Source organism: Xiphophorus couchianus, chromosome 19 (genome assembly GCF_001444195.1).
Source record: "Xiphophorus couchianus chromosome 19, X_couchianus-1.0, whole genome shotgun sequence".
Lineage (NCBI taxonomy): Eukaryota > Metazoa > Chordata > Actinopteri > Cyprinodontiformes > Poeciliidae > Xiphophorus > Xiphophorus couchianus.
Genome location: NC_040246.1, coordinates 23471737 through 23492468, shown reverse-complemented (window position 1 = coordinate 23492468; position 20732 = coordinate 23471737). Strand labels below are relative to the sequence as shown.

The window sequence follows — 20732 nt, the reverse complement described above, 5'->3', positions numbered from 1 at the left end:
ATTTGATTTATTTTATTATTATTTTACAAAAGTTGAACCAGATGAAGCTAAAACTGCCACCAGAGGAGATGTGTCTAGAACAGATTGCAGACAATGCTTTTTTAAAATCTTAAACACAAAATATATTTTTGTAGTTTCTTCTTAATTGGTGCTCATTGGTGTTATTTTAACAAATTGGCTTCTAGAGTCTGCATACTCCAGTCAACAATAAATCTATTAATACATTAAGTGATGATTATTTTAATAATTGATTAATTCAATTAATAGTTTCAGCAATAGTTACAAGCATGAATAACCACACTTTAATCATTTTAGTCATTTATTTTTGCATTGAGTTGCCTGCAGTGCTGCACAAAGTTAAACAGAAGTGGATTGTTCTGTTATCAAACTATAAATTTTGTGTTTTGGCATCACTCTCTTCCACTTTGGTTGCTACGGCTTCCCCAGTGCCACTGTTACCCCCAATCTTAATACTGCCAGCTGACAACACTGACATGGGTTCGAGAATTCTATTTACACCGTGTGTACATGATGAACATTAGACACAGGACACAAAAAACAGCTAAAACAGAGATAACTATAGTATGAATATAGGATCCCCCACCCTCTGAAACTTTAACGTTGTACTGGTTCATTGCCTTCTTGTGCTCTCTGCCTTTAACTACTTCCACTGTCTCACAGGTGTAAAGGCCTTCATCAGTGAAGGAAGGTGTTAAAACGAGTCCCTGGCTGAGCAGAATGTGTCGGGGACCGGGCTCAAGGATTTTACCAGAGAAGCGCCATCTCATGGGGAGATTGGTATCAGGGGAGCAGGGGAGGAACTGTGCGACGTCAGCTGTGAGGTGGATGTCGGTAATCTGCATCGATACTGCTGGAGAAGCGAAAACAGCCATTAAAATTATCCTACTTTTCTCCTCGCTAAGGTAAATGTGTGTAAAGAGCTTTATGTGGGGAATACTTGCAATGAGAGCTTGGGCACATTCTAACACCACCATCAATGAGGTTCTGGATCCTGCCACAAATGAATTAAATCCTCTGATTATAAACGTAGCACATAATGAGCATGTCTTGGTTAGTGTGACATACATGGAGAATTTTGAAGCACCAGCAACAGCAGCACACAGGCCTTTGAGGTGGTCCCAGCCACAGTATGGATCTCTGGCTATAAGGCAGTCAGCACAGGATGTGTAGCGGCTGCAGTCCCTCACACTGAGCTGAGCAACAGCAGTTCTAGTTGCGCTGTACAGCTGACCCTGCAGATCATCAGAGTTCAAAGGTTAGCTCCAGGTCCATTTAGTCTACAGACATGTAGCTGTAACCTACTCTTCTAGAGAGCTGAAGGAAGCGAATGGGCTGAGGATCCTGAAACAGCTGCAACTCCTCAATGATTCGCCCTCCATCATCACCAGACCACACCGCCTTCTGCAGCCAACCAGAGTCTAGAGGACAGAACAAGTTGAACTAAATATTGAGTTTTAAAATTAAAAATCAATATTTATTTTTGAGTTTTAATTGAATAGAATAGAATTCAACTTTATTGTCATTGCACTGTCACAAGTACAAGCAACGAGATGTAGTTTGCATTTATCCAGAAGTGCTCTACGAGATATAATATTACAGATGTACAAGACTATGTATATGGACTATAAGGGGTTATAGCAAGAGATATAGATATTATGTATAAATATAAATATGGGAGCTATATGCACAGATTATACAGATTATACAGAATATATAAGAATGTTAGGGAATGGATTATAGATAAATAATGGCAGATAAAATTTACAGGTTGTATGTGTGTGTGAAGAAAACAGTCCGTGATGTGTGTGTGTGTGAGGATAGTCCATGTGTTATTGTTGTATGAGAGGATAGGGGAGTACAGTCCTTATAGTTTATGTTTTACGTCAGGAGGCGTTCAAAAGCGTGACAGCTGTGGGAAAGAAGCTGTTCCGGTGCCTGGTGGTTCTGGTCCGTAGGCTTCTGTAGCGCCTCCCAGAGGGCAGGAGGGAAAAGAGTGTGTGTGCTGGGTGAGTGGAGTCCTTTGTGATTTTCCCAGCCCTTTTCAAACACCGCTTCCTGTAGATGTCCTTGATGGCAGGGAGCGGTGCCCGGCGATATACTGGGCAGTTTTCACCACCCTCTGCAGCGCCTGCCGGTCGGAGACAGAGCAGTTCCTGTACCAAGCTGTAATACAGTTGGTGAGGATGCTCTCAATGGTGCAGCGGTAGAAGTTCGTGAGGATCTCTGAGGACAGGTGGTTCTTCCTCAGGGTCCTCATGAAGAAGAGGCACTGATGTGCCTTCTTAATGAGTTTGGAGCAGCTGGTCGTCCAAGTCAGGTCCTCGGAGATGTGGACTCCCAGGAACTTAAAGGTGTCCACACGCTCCACCACTGTCCCCTTAATGTGGATGGGTGGATGTGGGTCAGCGTTCCTCCTGAAGTCCACAATAAGCTCCTTGGTCTTCTCGGTGTTCAGCTGCAGGTTGTTTTTGTCGCACCACTCAGCCAGACGGTCTACCTCCTCCCTGTAAGTGGCCTCGTCATTATCTCTGATGAGGCTGATCACCGTGGTGTCGTCTACAAACTTGATGATGGCGTTAGAGCCGTGGACAGGTCTGCAGTCGTAGGTGAAGAGGGAGCAGAGGAAAGGACTCATCACACAGCCTTGTGGCACTCCGGTGTTTATGATGATGGTGGATGAGAAGTGGTTGTCCAGCCGGACATGTTGAGGTCGACTGGTCAGGAAGTCGAGCAACCAGTTACACATGAGTGGACTGATGCCGAGGTCTGTGAGTTCAGTAATGAGTTGTGATGGGATGACAGTGTTGAATGCTGCACTAAAATCTAAGAACAGCAGTCTGGCGTAAGTGTTCTTACTGTCCAGGTGAGAAAGGACAGAGTGCAGTGCTATAGAGACTGCATCCTCTGTGCTCCTGTTCTGCCTGTATGCAAATTGGTGGGGGTCTAGTGTGGGGGGGAGACAGGATCTGAGGTGTGCTAGGACCAGCCGCTCCAAGCACTTGGTAATGATGGGGGTAAGGGCTATTGGGCGGTAGTCATTGAGTCTGGTTGGGTTGGGATTCTTGGGGATTGGGACGATGGAGGTAGACTTGAAGCAGGTCGGTACCACAGTGGGGGCCAGGGACAAGTTGAAGATGTCCGTCAGCACTGCTGCCAGCACCAGAGCAGGTTCTGAGGACACGTCCAAGTATGCCATCAGGACCCGCAGCCTTGTGGGATTTAATCCTGCTCAGAGCCGCTCCTACGTCAGTGGGGAGGAAAGTCAGTGGCTGTTGGCCTGGGGTGGTAACTGCTTTGGTTGCAGTTGTGGTATTCCCTCTCTCAAAACGAGAATAGAAGTTGTTAAGTTCGTTGAGGAAGGAGACATCAGTAGAAGCGGGGGTGGTATTGGGGTTCTTGTAGTCTGTGAGAATCTGAAGGCAATGCCACATACGTCGGGGGTTGGCATTAGAAAAATGATCCTCCACCTTCCTTTTGTAGTGGTGTTTGGCCTTCTTGATTCCCTTCTTCAGCTCAGCCCTGGCTGCACTGTAAGTCTGTGCATCCCCTGACCTGAAGGCGATGTTGCGGGCCTTCAGCAGGAGACGAACGTCTCGGTTCATCCAGGGTTTCTGGTTGGGGTACATGGTAATGCGTTTGCAGGTGGTGACACATTCTATGGTGGTGGAAATATGGTTCACTACAGATGAGGCGTACTGATCCAAGTCTGTATGGTGGAAAATAGTCCAATCTGTATTCCTGAACCGGTCCTGGAGCACAGCGTCTGAGCCCTCTGGCCACACCTTTACTGTCCTCACGGTAGGTTTCACACGTTGGATGAGTGGTAAGTACTGAGGTGTGAGGAACAGGGAGAGATGGTCTGATTGGCCGATGTTGGGGAGGGGTGTCACATTGTAGGCTCCAGCCAGATTGGAGTAGACATGGTCCAGGGTCTTGTCTCCTCTGGTGTGGCAGGAGACATGTTGGTGGAATCTGGGAAGAACTGTCTTCAAGTTGGAGTGATTGAAATCACCTGCAACAATAAAAGCAGCCTTGGGGTATTTGGTTTGGTGTTTGCTAATAGCCGCATAGAGTTCTTTCATGGCTAGCTTGGAATTAGCATCCAGGGGGGTGTACACGGCAGTGAGGATGATCGAGGTGAATTCCCTTGGGAGGTAATCAGGTCTGCATTTGACCATTAAAAACTCCACATTCTGTGAGCAGTGACTCTCGGTAGTAGCAGAGTCTGTGCACCAAGCTTTGTTAATATAAATGCACAAACCTCCGCCTCTGGTCTTGCCGGAGTCACCTGCTGTCCTGACGGCTCGGTGTGTGTGGTGTCCACTTAGCTGGATAGCATTATCCGGGCAGCTGTTTAGCCATGTTTCGGTGAAAAACATGACATTTGAGTCCATAATCCGTCTGTCACTCGTGATGGATAGTCGTAACTCGTCCATTTTATTAGCCAGAGAATGGACATTGGCGAGGAAAATGCTGGGTAAAGGGAGCCGATGTGGTGTTAGCTTTAGCCTAGCTCGCACCCCTCCACGCCTACCCCGCCTTTGTTTACGTTCTCGTCGCGGCCTGCGTACCCTTCCACCCGGCCGGGAGAAGTGAGCAGCCTCCGGTGTTCTGGAGATCTCTGGGATGAGTCGGAGATCGGCGATCATAGAGTCAAAATTGTAGCTCCAAAGGTCCAGAAGTTCGTGTCTGCTGTAGTGCAGCAACGCTGTGCAATTCCGAAAAAAAAGTCCAGTCATGAAAAGATAAAAAACCACTAAAGAGCAGATTCTGGAGAGATGCTGAGCCTCGCGTTGTTCACGCGCCGCCATCTTGGTCAATATTGCCTCGGTAGATCCATAGCTCTACAGCAGGAGATGTAAATATCCATCAGAGAGGGAAGCCAACAATTCTATGAGCTGCCTTTACAACCCTCTATAACAGGGGTGGGCAATCCTGGTCCTGGAGGGCCGGTCTCCTGCAACTCTTAGACGTCTCCCTGGTCCAACATACTTGAATCCTATAGCTGAATCACCTCCTAAGTGCAGTCAAGTTCTCCAGAGTCCTGCTAATGACCTCATTATTTGACTCAGGTGTGTTGAAGTAGAGATACATCTAAAAGTTGCAGGAGACCGGCCCTCGAGGTCTGGAGTTGTCCACCCCTGCTCTATAGCCTCACCCGGTCTGCAACAGTGCAGCTTGCATATCATAGTGTGATGCAGTATGTCAGCTGGCTCTCGATGGATGAGCAATAGAAAGTCAACAGCAGCTTCCTCAGGACCCTCAGGAAGCGTAGCCACTGCTGGGTCTTCTTGATGACTGCTGTAATATTTTCAGTCCAGGAGATGTCGGCGGAGGTGAGGACATCAAGAAGCCTGGTGGTGTGGACACTTTCCACACTCTTGCTATTGATATAAAGAGGAGCTGGGTCGGTGCTTTGCTTCCTGAAGTCAATGATGATGTGTTTGGTTTTCTTGGTATTCAGAGCGAGATTGCTGCTAAGTTTTTTACTGTGTAATGTTATAAACTGCACTCCAGATTTCTCTTACATTATAAGTGAAACTGCATGTAGTTTTTTCCTGTTCATTGGTCAAGACAGCCATTGTCCAGTCTGATCCTGCCAACAACGCCAAGATGTGTTGAGTCATTATATATGATTCAATTACTTACTGTTGCTAATAAACATGACGTTGTGCTGCTCTCCATCCAGAGAGGTTACTTTGTCAACAACAATTCTGGAGAACTGGGCCGTAGACCGGACCAGCAGGGGCTTCCCAGTGATCGGTGTCACAACTTGCTCCATCAGAGGGTGGTTCATTACAAACAGCAGGGTTGAGTCTGGGAGGTCATGAGAAGTCCTCACACCACTGGCTCGCATTTCATCATTAATACACTGATAATACAGATCAGCGATCATGTGAGACTGATCATTTTCATTGCTTTTGTTTTACATTTGTTTGGTGCTTACTGAACCAGGGTAGGGGTTAGGCACTACTCCTGTGTGCGTCACCCAGCAGCCAGAATTACTCAAGGTCAGAAAGTTCCCCCTGAAAACTTGCTGGATGTCTGACAGCTTGTAGGAGCAGACAGCGGACTGACTGCAGGTACTGGACGGTTCCCTGCAAATGAGGTTCTGTTACTACCAGCTCAGAAACAACATTAACCCTGGACACTAGGGACACTACCACATCAGAAATAGTGGGGTCTAGGCTACTCAGTTTATACAGAAACTACCCTGACCTCCTGCCAGGGGTCTCATTTTCCACACAATTTATGCATCAAATAAGTAGACAGTGTGTTTCTGAACATATATTCAATAAAAACCTGGTAAAAACAAAGTAATTTTTTATCAATGAAACTAGAACTTTATTAGGATATATAATGACAACATTTGAGATACCCTCTGAAAATGCTCATAACTTAGCATATATAAAAGTAAAAATAATTGCAGGAATCTCTTTACTGTAACATCATGGCAGCTGAATAACAGAAGTTCATTCATTTTAAACATGGTACAATCATTAAGCTGGAGATTAAGAGGTTAACAAAGTCTAAAATCTATGAACACTGAAACCTGAAGAGACATGACTTACAAGTTTGAGGTGAATGTTGCATAGAAGACACTGTCCAACAAGTTCTTTTCATCTTTTAGAAGAAAGACGTCCTTCACCAGAGACGCTGAACCTTCATCTCCAAATGGGCAGTCCAGATGGGCTTTCAGGAAAGAAGTCCACTTTCTCTGCAAAATTCTCAATCCTCCCAAGTCGCTCTGAATCCGCACAAATGTCAGACTTTAATACTGATTCATGTGGTGTTTTAACAGAAGGTAAAGATTTAGAGACGTACTTTACACACTCGTACAACTCTCGACACTCGCAGCCCGTGTCGTTCTTCGACAGCATTCTCATTGAGGAACAAGAACACGTTGTCGTCCTCACCGTTCTCTGAAATTTTGTTAATTTCAGCCATGTGTATGGAAATCATCTTGGGGTCTGAGTTCAGATCATTTCAAACATGGTTTTAGGTTTTGCAAAGTGATTTCAATGTAAAAGACACTTTAACTGGGTCAAGTGGTCACCTCACCACTGAGCCAAGTCTCTTTCTCTTCGTTCCTTATGGGATTCTGCCCATGTCTTTGGAAAGTCTTCAATAATCCCCGGAAGTTTGTAGAAGCAGCGGTATATAACATGTTTTCTGTTGATCACAGAGGAAAAGGTTTTACAATGTTTGAAATTAATTATTACAAAAACATTCCTTCAGCATGTGTGGAATTACTGGAATCATGAATCTAGTTTGCAGTTGTTTACTACTGGAGAAAAAGCTGGATGCGGTGAAGATGTCTCCTGCTGGATAAAAGCTAGATTTAGATAGAGCTTCAAAATGTGAGCAAGAGACAAAAATAATTAGTCAAACAGACTGTTTATCAGCTGATTAAATGTTGAAAACTGAAAAAAAACATTGGATTTGCACTGGATTTATGCAAATGCTATTATGACTTCCTGAAGACAAAAAGACTTCCTGTCAGAAAATGGCAAGCAAGAAATTTCCATAATCAAAGAAGTTGGATGCAGTAAGGCTGTTTTCCAACCTTATAGCCCAGTGGACTCGGATTGATTGGAGACCAAAATTAAAATTTGCTAAAATTTCAGCTGTTGTGGTTCTTTTTCACACTGCACTTTGTCAAACCAAACAAACCCGGGGCGTGCCGTGGTGGAGTAGCGGTTAGCGCGACCCAAATTTGGAGGCCTTGAGTCCTCAACGCGGCCGTCGCGGCTTCGACTCCTGGACCCGACGACATTTGCCACATGTCTTCCCCGCTCTCCTTCCCCGTTTCCTGTCAGCCTACTATCATATAAGGGACACTAGAAGCCCACAAAAGAGCCCCTGGAGGGGTAAAAAAAACAAAAAAAACAACCAAACCCTTGTCTTTTTTTGGGGACAAAAGTTCCAAATGGTAGATCCAAAAAACTGTCATCGCCACGAAACCAGATGATGCAATGGACAGCCTTTGAAGATTTGAATGAAGGGTCTTTCTCATGACGGGATCTGCAAGAGAAGAACTTAAGGAAGAAAAATGCCTTCAAAGGTCACACCTCCTTCCGCACCTGCTTGTTTGAACTTTGCAAGGAACATCAAGACATGGGACCCTAATAGGTAGAAGAACCTGCATAGAAAGATATCCCACTGGAGATATTGCAGGACCACACTGGGTTTCACAACAGACATCCTCCATGAGAAAAAAAAACATCCCTCTTGTGGATCATCCTTCATGCCTTCTTGATTTGAATCCCATTTAAAAAGCTTTGGAGAAAGATGGCTGGTTATTTTTCTCTCTATCTCTCTGTGAATGCAGATGCTTTTTTCCCCTGCTCCCTTCCTACCTATGATTGCCCTGCTTCCTCTGTTTTTGTGCTGCTTTTTCTTGGAGTCGTTTTTTGTACATCCACCAAATCTTCAAATTATGGATCTGGTCAACTGTTCTCTCAATGTAATCGAACAAATTTTCTCAACGAGAAGACTGGGCTCAAGAGAGCCCACTTGTCCTGCGAGGACACACCTGACAGGATACATCCTAGATTTATTTGGATTCATGATAACAGAATTTCTGCCGTTTAAAGCTTGCAGATACCTGGTACATCGAAAAATTTGTAACGAATTGGGCTGACTAGCAAACACTCAAACTGACATGCTGTGGGACAGAGTTGCAAGTTGGATGCGATTCTTACTGAGACTCGCAGACCAGCTAAGGACTCTAATACTCACTAGAAGGATGGAATCAAACTTGGAGAAGATGCTGGTTTAGATCAGGTGGAATGGCCACACTAATTTGGATGATTGGAAAGAACAGAGATGTTTTGGTAAGACTTGCTCCTAGATAACACCATCATATCAGAGACTGTTGCTTGGGAGACTGAGCTACATGGTTCATGGCCATACATATGCAATACACAAACACAGCAAACAGATACACTCTGTGATGTCATGTCTTTGTATCATCTGAATGTTGCTACATGTGCATACTTCCCTGATGTGACTTTTCCGCTTTTCCTGGCCCTGTCTGTCTGTCTTAGAATTAGAACAAACTTACAATCAGAGAAACTAATCTAGAGAAAATGCTCATTAGATTAGTACTTCTCAAATAACGAGGCATGCACCCCCAGGGGGAAATGGTGAAGTGTCAGGGGAGGCATGAGAAGCAAGACTTTGCCTTCTTCATGCTTAACTGATAAACATGCCTCTTATTACTAGATGGCAGCAGTGTGCAAACTAATCAACAGGCTCCCTGTTGTTGAAAATAAACAATTCTGTGTGTTCCTCTATCTCTTTTAGTTAGTTGCTAGTTGGGGATGACAATTAGGACAGGTCTACTTGGAGCGCAACAGAAATTCTATAAATTCTTATGATATTAAGTCTTAACTGGTTACAAATATTTTGGACTTACATAAAAGGGGTTTTAACATTAATGAATATCGAGAAATTGTGGTCTTTAGCAGACTTGATCTTTCATCATGACCTATTCTAAATTTTTCTCTTTATTATCCTCAGATATAAAAAGTTTTTTTCATTGAAATTGGCCACTTTAAGTTGCTTAAAAGAAGGTTACAGAATAGGTATAATATATAGGATCGGGTATATGATTTAAATGGGAAATTATGAAACAGCTGCAGATTGATTGAAGGTTCATTGTACTTGTTACAAAACATTCTTGTCTCAGAGACAATTTATGATTCAAATCTAAAGTGACATAATAAACTGAGATTCTGAATAGTGTGATGACTTTAATGTGGGGGATTAGTACAACAGAATTTGGCCTTGGATTAAAGCAGATAGCATTTATTGAATTATATTTTAAAAACAAACACAGACAGATTAAGAGACTCCTCTAGCCTGGAATAGTTTTTTTTTTTACTAACAAGCTAACTTACCAATTGACTTAATTGCTTTTTTAGAGAGCACAGGAATGGTTTAGTGTGTGCAACAGGCATGGTTCATATAATAGGACCTAATTGGGCATGTTCAAATTTTATAATTAGTATAGTAGATGTGATATTAATTGATGATGTTTATTGGCAACAAAAACAGATTGGAAAATAACTGGATCACAGCATATCTGTGCATAATATTTTCGACTGAGTTAAATTCATACATAAATTTAGGTTCTGCTACACATTGGCGGCATACAGGCTTAGGAAGCAATAACGTCACATTAACACAATCCCTTCACCTCAGAGGAATTCTGAAGACTATTTAAGCTGTTCTCTCTAATCGACTATTTCTGATTTGTGGGTTTAAAATAAAATATAAAATAGCTTTTCTAGCAAAGCAATCCACATTCTGATTTTTAACTGTTTATTATGATGCAACATTTGGCTACCAAGTTACAATTTTTAGCTGATAACATTTATAAGGAGAAGAGTCACTGCACAATATTTGTGACAATATTTTTGAGGATGATTGTGGCTTGTTTTATTTGGACACACTTGAAATTGTTTTATTTAATTGGGGTGAATCTACATGGGATATTTGGGAACAAGTCTGAAATTTTTTTATAGTTTTGATAAGCACAATCTTACAACTGATGTGTTAGTATAAGATTATTAGTTCAATAAATAAACTTTTTTTGTGGTATGCTATTACATAAATTAAATTACTTGCACGTGGTATAAAAATTGATGGGGAAATGAAAATTTTAGAAGGATGGGTAGATGTTACCAAATTGGTTTTTTAATTCTAAATTCCTATGTTATGTTTGATTTTTGTTTCCTTTTAATAAGAACACGGGGATGTAATAAAGATAAAATATAACCGATGAAACTTTAAATCTAAAACATTTCATAGTCTATCTTAAATTTAAGACAGTGAATTTGGAAAACTTGTGAAACAAGCAAATTATCTTACAAACAATAACAGATTCTAAATAGAATCCAAATTGATGATAATTATATCAAATTTTCAGGGGGAGAAGGAGGAAGCCCTATTCCAGGCCAAATTACATGCAAAAAATGGGCTGCCAAATTTGATAAAAGGAATTGGAATAAAAACTCAAGTGTTTCTGGAAATATTTTTTGGAAAATAGAGAAGTAAAATTACAGTTGAAGACATCAAAATTAGCAGCTTGATTCCACCACCAAAACACCAGATGGAGGAGGAGGACTCCCTGTGACCTGACGACATCACTACGCTACCCAGTGAAGAAACTCTGCACCTCCCACCCAGAGCCAAGGCTGAGAAACAGGAGCAGGAGAAAATTATGAATTAGTATAGAGAGGTTCTAGTTATTGACTAGACTCGCAAATTGATTATGCTCATTTTATTGTGCTGAGAAGTTTTCCCTTTATAACTTTTAAATTAGCAAATATTTTCAACATGTTCAAGCAATCTATGACAGAAATGTTGTACTAATTTTTATGTCATATTTTTGAGATGTTTGATCACCTTAATCTCAGCAAATATCTTAGTTGTAATGGGGGGCTGCGGGCCGTTCACACCTTGCAGTCCCGAGCAACCAGCCACACCAACCCCACCCAGCTGTTTGGAACTTGGATTATCCTGAAGTTGGCCTGCAGCTACAATGCCAGCTGCATGTCCACCTCATCTCAGTCTTCATGCAATCACTGCAGAAGACGGTTTGGGAACATTTGAGCCTCCAGCAGGCCACCCCGGGGGTCATCAAGGCCAGTCAAGTGACCAGTGAGTTGAGGATGTTCAGCCTGGGTCTGGTGAAGACCTGGATGTCGGTGATGAGTAGGGAGATGAGGAAGAACTTCATCCAAGTCATCCTTATGTCTCTGATAGAGGCTGCAGAGGATCAGGGACAGCAGCCGGTGTTTGGGTCCAAAGCCATGACCTGTGAGGGAAACAGCGACAGCACCGTGACGAGAAGACTGTCTGTGGAACCGGCCCGGACTGGGTAGGACGTCAAGCGGTTCCAAATGGCAGCCGGCACTGCGTCCGTAGTGTTTGGCCGCAGTCAGTCCATGCCAAGACAGAGACCGTGCTCAGCTAACAGATCGCCTGCTAGGTGAACGATTCCACCAACGTGAGTTTGCAATAGTATTTCAATTCTGGGGAGGGAAGGGCATTGGGGGGGAGGCGTGAAAAAAATTATGATCCCTAGGGGAGCATGACAGAAAATAATTGAGAAACAATGCCTTAGATCCACATTTAGGACCATCTTGTTTAAAGACTCAAACATGGAAAACCAACACTTAGTTTTAGGAGATCCAGTAGGGAATCCAGAGGAACCCCTACTAGTTTATAGATTCTTATTTTTACTAAACACGAGGAACCAATATACAGTTCTATAGTTTTACCTGTTTGTAAACTTGATATACTTTTATTTTTCTCTTGCTTTTCTTTTGTTACTTTGTATTTCCTCTAACTCATGTAAAGCACTTTGAATTGCCTTGTTGCTGAAAATGTGCTATATAAATAAAATGACTTTACCTTACCTTACCTTCTGGAACATGGATGTCATTAATGAAGCCATCTTCTTTGAGATGGCTTCATCTCAAAGAAGGACTTTAGAGGAAAGTCCTCCACTCCATAAATTCATTTTTGAACTGATTAGGCACAGGGTGCCATTTTTTCAAAAGTCAATAATTAGGGTCATTTTGCCAGTCCTAAGAGAAAAAATGGGCATTAATCTTTCAGTCAAATTTTCACTATGTTATTCATATAAATGTCAGAATTTTCAACTAGATATTTAGCGCCATAGATATTTAATGACCAAGCTAACTATATAACTCCTAATTAATTAGCTCAGGTCAAACTACTTAGCTAATATGCAAATGCACTTGCCCATAAAAGCAAGTGGACTATCAAAATAAAAGAAATAGAAGGCCTTGAGAGCTTCTGTATAAAATCCTGCTGGTGAGATTTAATGTTTGAAAGCTGATGCACCACTGCTGCTGTTGATCCATTGGTTAATGTCTGCATCGCCTTTAAAATGGCTAGTCCCTTGTTTTAAGTTGAAAATTTGGACAAGAATAAACAATGATAAAGAGGCAACATGTAGTGATTTGAAAGCAGAAATTTGTAAAACGTTTCCGAGGACCCAGATTTTTTGTTAGTCCGTTTCCAGTTATTGGCAAGTGAATTTGTATATTTGCTAAATATTTAGATCTGATCTTGCTAAATACTTAGCTTCAAGTTCACTAAAAGCTTAATATTTAGCTAGCAGTTTAGTTGGATATTCAGTTTAACAAGCTAAACTAAATACAGTATGTAGCTTGTAAACAAAATCTTTAGTTTGAAACTGACATTTATTAATGAATAAAAAATGAACTCGTATTTCTTTCTCAGATGACAGGCTAAATTACCCAAATTATTGAAAATGATTACGATGAAGTGATACAGCAGTGCTAAATGTTTGGTGAATAGCTAATTTACTTTTCACAAGAATAAGGTGCAGATATAAGTTTATATTTCTTATTGCCTTTTTCATTCATTTATTTTGTTGTTAAGAAACCTTTTCATTCTTATTATTGAGAGAATGAAATAAAAATTAAAATGGCAAATGATATGAAATTATTGTTAATATTTGTGTGTAACTTTAGACACACCCCATAATTTCCCAAAAGATAAATTTGTGGTGAACAAATAAACAACCTAGTGGAGTTTAAAAGTAGCTTTCTGGCTTTCAGAAGCTGATAAATCCAAACAGCTCTAACTTTTTTCTGCTCTTAAGCTTTTGAAGCATCAAGACGAGAATAAGATCTGGGAAGTAGAAACGGTGCAGGTCCACTGGTTGATGTTTTATGTAGGTCTAAGTAAATACAACCATGGAGATGTAGGAGAACAACTAAACATTTCATAGAATGAAGTTTCTCAATGCTCACCTGCTGTTTGGTCAAGAACTGTTACGGTCCACACAGGACTCAACATAAGGAGTCCAGACCAATTTACACAAGAACATAAGAAATGATGAATCCAGACAAGGAAGCACTGAGATAGAGAGTGAAACATGATTAAGCCTGGGATAAAAAGTGTTGCACCAACCATTCATCATGGAGGCAAATTGATCTTTGGGGTCAAAGGGAATTTTCCCTCTGCCACTCTGAGTTGTGTCTTCCATGGTGACAGTTCCTCCTTTGAACATCTGTAAAAATACCAAATAATTTATAAGGATTTAGAAATGATACTACTTATTTTTTTATGCATCTGCATGTTTTTACATCCTTTCCTGTTTTATTGCAATAAACTAAATTCTTCCTACACAGTACTGTAAATGCCCAGCCAGTGGGTCTGGTCCTACAGGACAACAACTCCAGCCCTAGTTATGGGAGGAACGTACCAGGTGTGTGCAGGTAGGGTCGAATGCTCTGGTTCCACAAACCAGTATTCTGCCATCACTCAGAGTGTGCATCATTGTGATGTAGTTGTCACATTCCTGTTAGAAGAACAGCTATTTCTACAAACAGACTATTTTAATTTAATGAGACTAATAAAACATTTCTTTATTTTAATGTGCCATAGTGTACCTCTTTACTCTTGCCTTTCCTCTGGCACTGGGATTTGTCTTCAGAGCTCACCGTCCATCTAGTCTAAAAGATATAAAACAAGAGCTCCATGTGGTTTTCAGGAAATGTTTGTGAAATTCTTCTGTGTCTTTTGCATATGAAAGTAAAAAAATGCATCTTATGGGGTGCCATTAGTAAAGTTACACAGTTAATAAACTAGCTAACAGTTTATTTGACGGGCTTGTGCATAAGACTGACAAGACACTGTCATAAACATGACATATCATAAATATATAGGAGTCTTTATGAATGTCTATGACTGTTGTCATGAAATGTAATTCGGTAAATAATGACACTTTAATGCAAAGATGTGATAATAGTGCAATAAAAGATCATTGAAAGTGTCAATGTTGCAACTTTATGACAGGAGTTATGTCACATCAGTCTTATGCACACCTCATCAAATAAAGTGTTACCATAAACTACAATAATATGGGTTATTTACTTTGCCATGAGAGGAAAAAAAGCAGGTCAATTTTGTAAAGTCATGTTTTCACCACAACATTACTTTATAAAAAGCTCATTATCAAACTGCATATATAGATGTCAAGCAAAACACCTAGCATTAAACTAAATGTTCACAGCTATCAAACTAAATATTAAACCTGGAGGTAAATACTTAGCTATGTAGCTATACTTAATTGTGTATATTTAAATGTGTAGTTTGTAAACTAAATATTTAGCTGGCGTAAAGCTAATCAGGTTTGGAACTAGTCTGCTTACTAACACACTAGTAAGTACTAGTGTGTTAGCTTAGTTAGAAAGCTAACTAATCTAAATACTACAAACTAAATACTTTGGTTAAAAGCTACATATTTACTCCATAGCTAACTAAATATGTAAGTAACAAACTATTTAGCTTGCTAATTAAGTAGTTGGAAACTGTGACATTTACTAATGAATGAATAACATGACTGGAAAATAAATCCTCATTTTTTCTTCCTATGACAGGTTAAATTACCAACATTATTGAATCTAATTTTTTACCATGTAACTTTCAAAACATCACCCCATAGTATCTCTGCATTTCATTTTGTGTATTTTCATTGAGGTTTCACCACCCAAGCCCAGTTCCTACCTCGCTGGTTTTTTTAGTGATGTCATTCAAACTGAGCGTGATGACCTTTCCTCTGGCTCCGACGAAGAGCAGACCGATGTCTTCTCTGACCAGCAGGGAGCTCAAACCATCAAAGTCTGGCCCCTTAAACAGCTTCAGGTTAATATCTGAGGGAAAGAATCCAACCGGCATCCTCAGGCTACTTTTGAAATCAGAGAATTTTCATAAACTTCTGAATTTAGTTTAGCTCTCTGCATTTTATTTAGAGATATCAGAGTAAGAGGGGGTAGACAGTGTCTTCATGCTACACTCGTATTATTTCCATCTTTATAATGCACTTCTTTGTGTTTGTTTGTCATTCAAAGTCAATGAAACACTAGAGTTTGTGTTTGCAACATGACAAAATGAGGAAAAGTCAACAAGGTGTGAATACTTCTGCATTGGTCTGAACATTTCACTGCTGCTGCAGAGACGCCTCACCTGAGAAGAAAACGCTCCGGCGGGCTTTCAGGCTTTTTGCTGATCCTTCACTCATAATGATCAGGACACAAAGGAGCGCTACCTGACTCTTCATCATGACCTCACAGGAAATGAAGAAAAAATACATTTTCTATAACAGTTGTTATGGAAACAGCAGTTTATTTCCTGTCTTAAAGTTGGACATCACAGTTTCTGGTAGCTAGAAGATCTCAGCTGTAGCTTCACAGAAACATTATGGATTTATAAATGATGAAATGAATATTTAGCATCTGTAAGTGATACATAGCTTAGGTTAATGCACTTCACCATAAAATACGCAAGTCCTGATTTACATGCTTTTACCATTTATAATCACCAGCAGGAGCAAAGACACCACAATCATCTCTGAAGTTGATTGTAAATATAAATAGATTTAAGAAGTACATTATAGAAAGTGGTCGATTATAACATCTAATTTTGTAAAATAAAACGATATCTGTTTGCTTACCTCTAACCGGTGGAAATGTAAAGGCAATTTACTTCTGATAACTACGAGAAACCAAAACATGTTTATTTTTAAAAGCATTCCAATGTTTAAAAGTAAATAAAACTTCTTTAACTGACAGTTCTGTATTAACTGAATGTATTAAGGTATATGAGGAGTAGCTCTCCTGAAGTACTTCTAGAAGTGGAACCACTACACTGTACTGTTTTATTTCTGTTGTGGAGCAGGAATCCTGTCGTTTTTACTCCGTTTTCCATTCTTCCAATTATTATGTTTCTCTGCTGAAACTGATATTGCAGCCTACCCCCCAAACCTATTACAACTTTTATTTGGTATATGGGCTTAATACCCACAGGGGCGGGTGAAAAGTTAGGACAATTCCAAGGGCCCTTGACCAACAGGGGGCCCCCCCACAAAAAATATGTATGTATATTTTTTACAGAAATAGAAAAAAAGAAAAATTGGGGTCCTGTCAGTTACTGTTATTGTGATTTTTAAAATTGTTTTTAGCAGTAAAATTTAAATGTTACCCCTCCCTGACCAAAAAAGCACACATCCATATTGGCCCTGAATCCCCCTGCATTTGCAAGAAATGGTTCGTTCCTGTGGTGACGGTGTTTAGCAGCAGTCAGAACAAGACCAGAACGACTGTGGCAGTTACTATGCTGCCAAGAAAAATAAGAAAGTCAGGTTTTCAAAAAATAAAGATGAGAGAGAGAAAAAGACAAGAGTGCGAATTTGTAAGTTTTTCTCCAAGAGAGGTGAAAGAGAGACTGTGTGAGATTATCAACCAGTCAGTATAGTTAGCTTAGCGGCAGACTACTGCTTGTCTCCACTTCACTAACATTTAATGAATTAAGAAAAAGAAATACCAAGATATTAATATATTTAACTTGTCCCTGTACCTCTTACCACACTTAACAGATGAGTCAGTCAGCAGCAGCTCTAACCCCGATACCAACATGAACCCCTTACCTCCGTCCCAGTGATAAAGGTGAGCAACACTGTGTCCAATGACAAGCTAGTTCAGCTAGTTAGCGTATTTCCAGGGAGTCTACAGGGATTTCTCTTTGTCTTTGCTCTTTTTACTATTACACAACAAAAACAATACATTTGTTGCTGACAGAAATTCAAACAATCTTTATAAAATGATAATAAAAACAGTCTCCTGTCTGGACTGCAGCCAGTCCACACAGATTTACCTAGTTGCTGCAACTAGTTGCTGCAACTAGTCTAGTTAGCATAGCTACCAATGATGGCAGATAAACATTTTTCCTGTAATAAATTGTTTCTCCACTATTAGCACATTTAGCAGTGAGTGAATGAGGTTGATTGACAGCACTAAGACCCTCCTCCTGGTTCTTATTGGTTGTTTTGGTCAGAATGTGGCATTACTAGCAATAGTAATTCAGGGAGCAGGAGGAGACTGATTGTTTTCACAGATTATATGTCTCATAACAAACTGTCACGACATGGTGACAGCTTTAACAAATATGGAGAAAACATATTTTTTATTAAAGTTATATACTGCAGCTCGTATTAAATCCAACTCATAGCATTTTTTGAGAAGTCTGGATTGCTTTATGTATATTTTGCATGTTGTCTATGACTGTTGCAAGTGGGGAAAGACATTTCAGTATCTAAAACTAATAATAAAAAATTTAAGCAACCTATTTGCATACGGTTTGTGGACTGTTGCATGTAAAATTCACAAGCAGTAAATATTGTGCTAGTATCAGTATTGGACCAAAGAAAGCAAGGCAGTTACAAGACTTTAAAATTGTGACGCTTTATATGGGACAAATACACTCAAGAAATTGTAACAGTAGTTGAGCAGGGGGGGCAATTTAATTTTTTGTCATGGGGCCCAAGATTCCTGGCAGCGCCCCTGAACAGCCACACTGCTACTCAGATACAAATATTCAGGCAGGCTCACCAGTAGGTGGCGCTATGGTGGAAAATTTATAACTGAAAAACTGGAAGCCCCATTAACAAAATTGATGTCTGCAAAGTTTCCTAGAAAGATTCTCCAAAAGATCAGCCACTGTGCAAAGGATCAACTCTGAGTCAAATAAAACCTTGCACAATATACGCTGAGTAAGAAAAAAAAAAGTTATGGTGGCAGATTTTTTCCCAATTAGAATGTAATAGCTAAATAAACAAATTGCTACGTAGCTACAAAATTAAACTGCCCTTAATTTTCAAATTGTAAAATATTCCACAAATTCCTTAGCACCACCAGCTGCAAACATAATACTAACGATATCCAGCTAGTTTTTGTCAACATCCACCACTAGATGGTGCCATAAAATTGTTACACAAAAACCACAGATTGTATTTTCGCCAAACTTTGCACAAACCTTCACTGCATAGGTCTTATCTTACCTATTTATTCAAGGTAAGCTTATTTACAAAATAGTGAAATATGCTTCATCTCACACTACTGAAATACATCAGACGTTCTTCATTCTTTAAAGTTTGGTAAGAATCTGTGCTTTGTTTGAACAATACAAAATTAAACTTTTACACTGAGTGCTCTTGATGTTTAATGTTGTTTTGCATTTAACAGAACAGCATGAAAAACATCCAGCATAAAAGAGAAGCGAGGGAATTTTAGCGACCTTTATAATTATGGAGGCAGGAGAATCATCCTTCCTCCACAGTGTACTCATCTTATCTAGCTGAAGACACCGTTATCTAGGCCAGCAAAAGCTCTCAAATTTCAACCAAACTATGATTAATTTGAGCTCAAAGTGTGTTTAAACACATTTCTATAAACATTAATTTGGTTTTTCTACATGTACTTGATCGTGGCTAATCGACACACATTCACAATTGATTTTTAAAAATATATATCCTAAAATAATGCAGTCCTTTGCATTTTCCTTATTTGAAATGAGAAAAGCAGAACTCTGCCAGGAAATCTACTTTTTTTAATATGACCAGCCAAGCATGACTCTTTTCTCACAATAAAAAAAACATCTACTTCTTTCTATCGCTTTGACTGACAGTATAAGTAAGTATCTCAGTTGTATAACATTGAAAGACATTTTAAATGTGAATATTGCCATAAGTTAAAAAACTTTTGTCATGCTTTACTGTCAGTGGAGCTAAGCCTTGTCTGACTTTATCTGGGTGGAATTCCACATTAAAATGAACCATTTAAGCCACTGTGTCTAAATAAATGTTTATTCAGCCATTGTATAATTTATATACATGCAGTGCTGCCTGCATGTATAATGTTATAATGACTTATTATTATGGTTGTTTTTGGTACATTTTGTTGCGGTGTTTTCTACATTTGTTGATTTTTTGTAAAAAGTGCTTTTACATGACATTTTTCAACAGGTGAGGAACATCTTCCCACCAATCTTACAACCATAATGTAGTATTTCTTTTTGGCCACATGATGGAGCCAAATCTGGGTCAAAATGTTTCATTGGAGCTCAATGTGTGTTTATGTTAAGTCAACATCAGGTACAGATACTTGTGGCTCACTGCCATACCTTCACCATGAATATTTTTTAAATGAAAATGCTGCTTAAAACAATACAGTCCTCCACTCCCAGGCCACATGGGGTTTGCAGTTTCTTTTGTTGAAATGAGAAAGAGGAAGAACTCCAGACGGAAATATTCCATGTCTGAACTGGGGAAGAAAGCCAGGTGGTTTTCTCCCAGTCAAAGCCCGTCCACTCCTTTCTACCTCTTTGACTCACAATCTGAGTCTCAGTAGTATAAGACCAAAAGTCATTATAAATGTGAATATTGTTAACGTTCAACAACTTTTTACATGCTTTACTGTCATAGTTAACCATTGTCTGACTTTATCTACATGGCTTTCCAAGTTAGATTGATAAATCAGATAAAAAAATATTCACATTCTGCAGATTATTTAACCACTTAAGTTTATTTTTAAATAATTTTTTATGGGAAAATTAGCATCTTAATACTGAAAATAAATTGACAAAATAGTTTTAATGAATGCGTCATCATTCATAGCAAAGGATTTCTTTTCCTTACAGAATTTTAACAGGTGAAGCTAAATCTGCCACTAGAGGAGTTTTGTGTAGAGCAGATTGCAGACAAGCATGTTTTTTTAATCTAAAGCGAAAATGTTGTAGTTTCTTCTTAATTAGTGCTCTGTGTTGTTCTTTCGACAAATTGACTTTTAGAGCTTGTATACCCCAGT

The 20732-nt window shown here is 39.8% G+C and overlaps 1 protein-coding gene across 1 annotated transcript; it reads right to left on the bottom strand.

Annotated features, from left to right (window-relative positions):
- Positions 1–306: 306 nt before the first annotated feature.
- On the bottom strand, positions 307–16596 carry LOC114134192 (semaphorin-4E-like). Its single transcript, XM_028000604.1, has 15 exons — positions 16547–16596; positions 16060–16159; positions 15601–15746; positions 14484–14546; positions 14297–14392; positions 14002–14101; positions 7084–7194; positions 6847–6992; positions 6594–6769; positions 5969–6119; positions 5671–5893; positions 1324–1439; positions 1087–1253; positions 963–1012; positions 307–868 (listed from the first exon to the last, which is right to left on the bottom strand). Exons 2-15 carry the CDS (start codon positions 16154–16156, stop codon positions 510–512), a joined length of 2001 nt encoding a protein of 666 aa, XP_027856405.1. The 5' UTR covers positions 16157–16159; positions 16547–16596; the 3' UTR covers positions 307–509.
- Positions 16597–20732: the final 4136 nt, after the last annotated feature.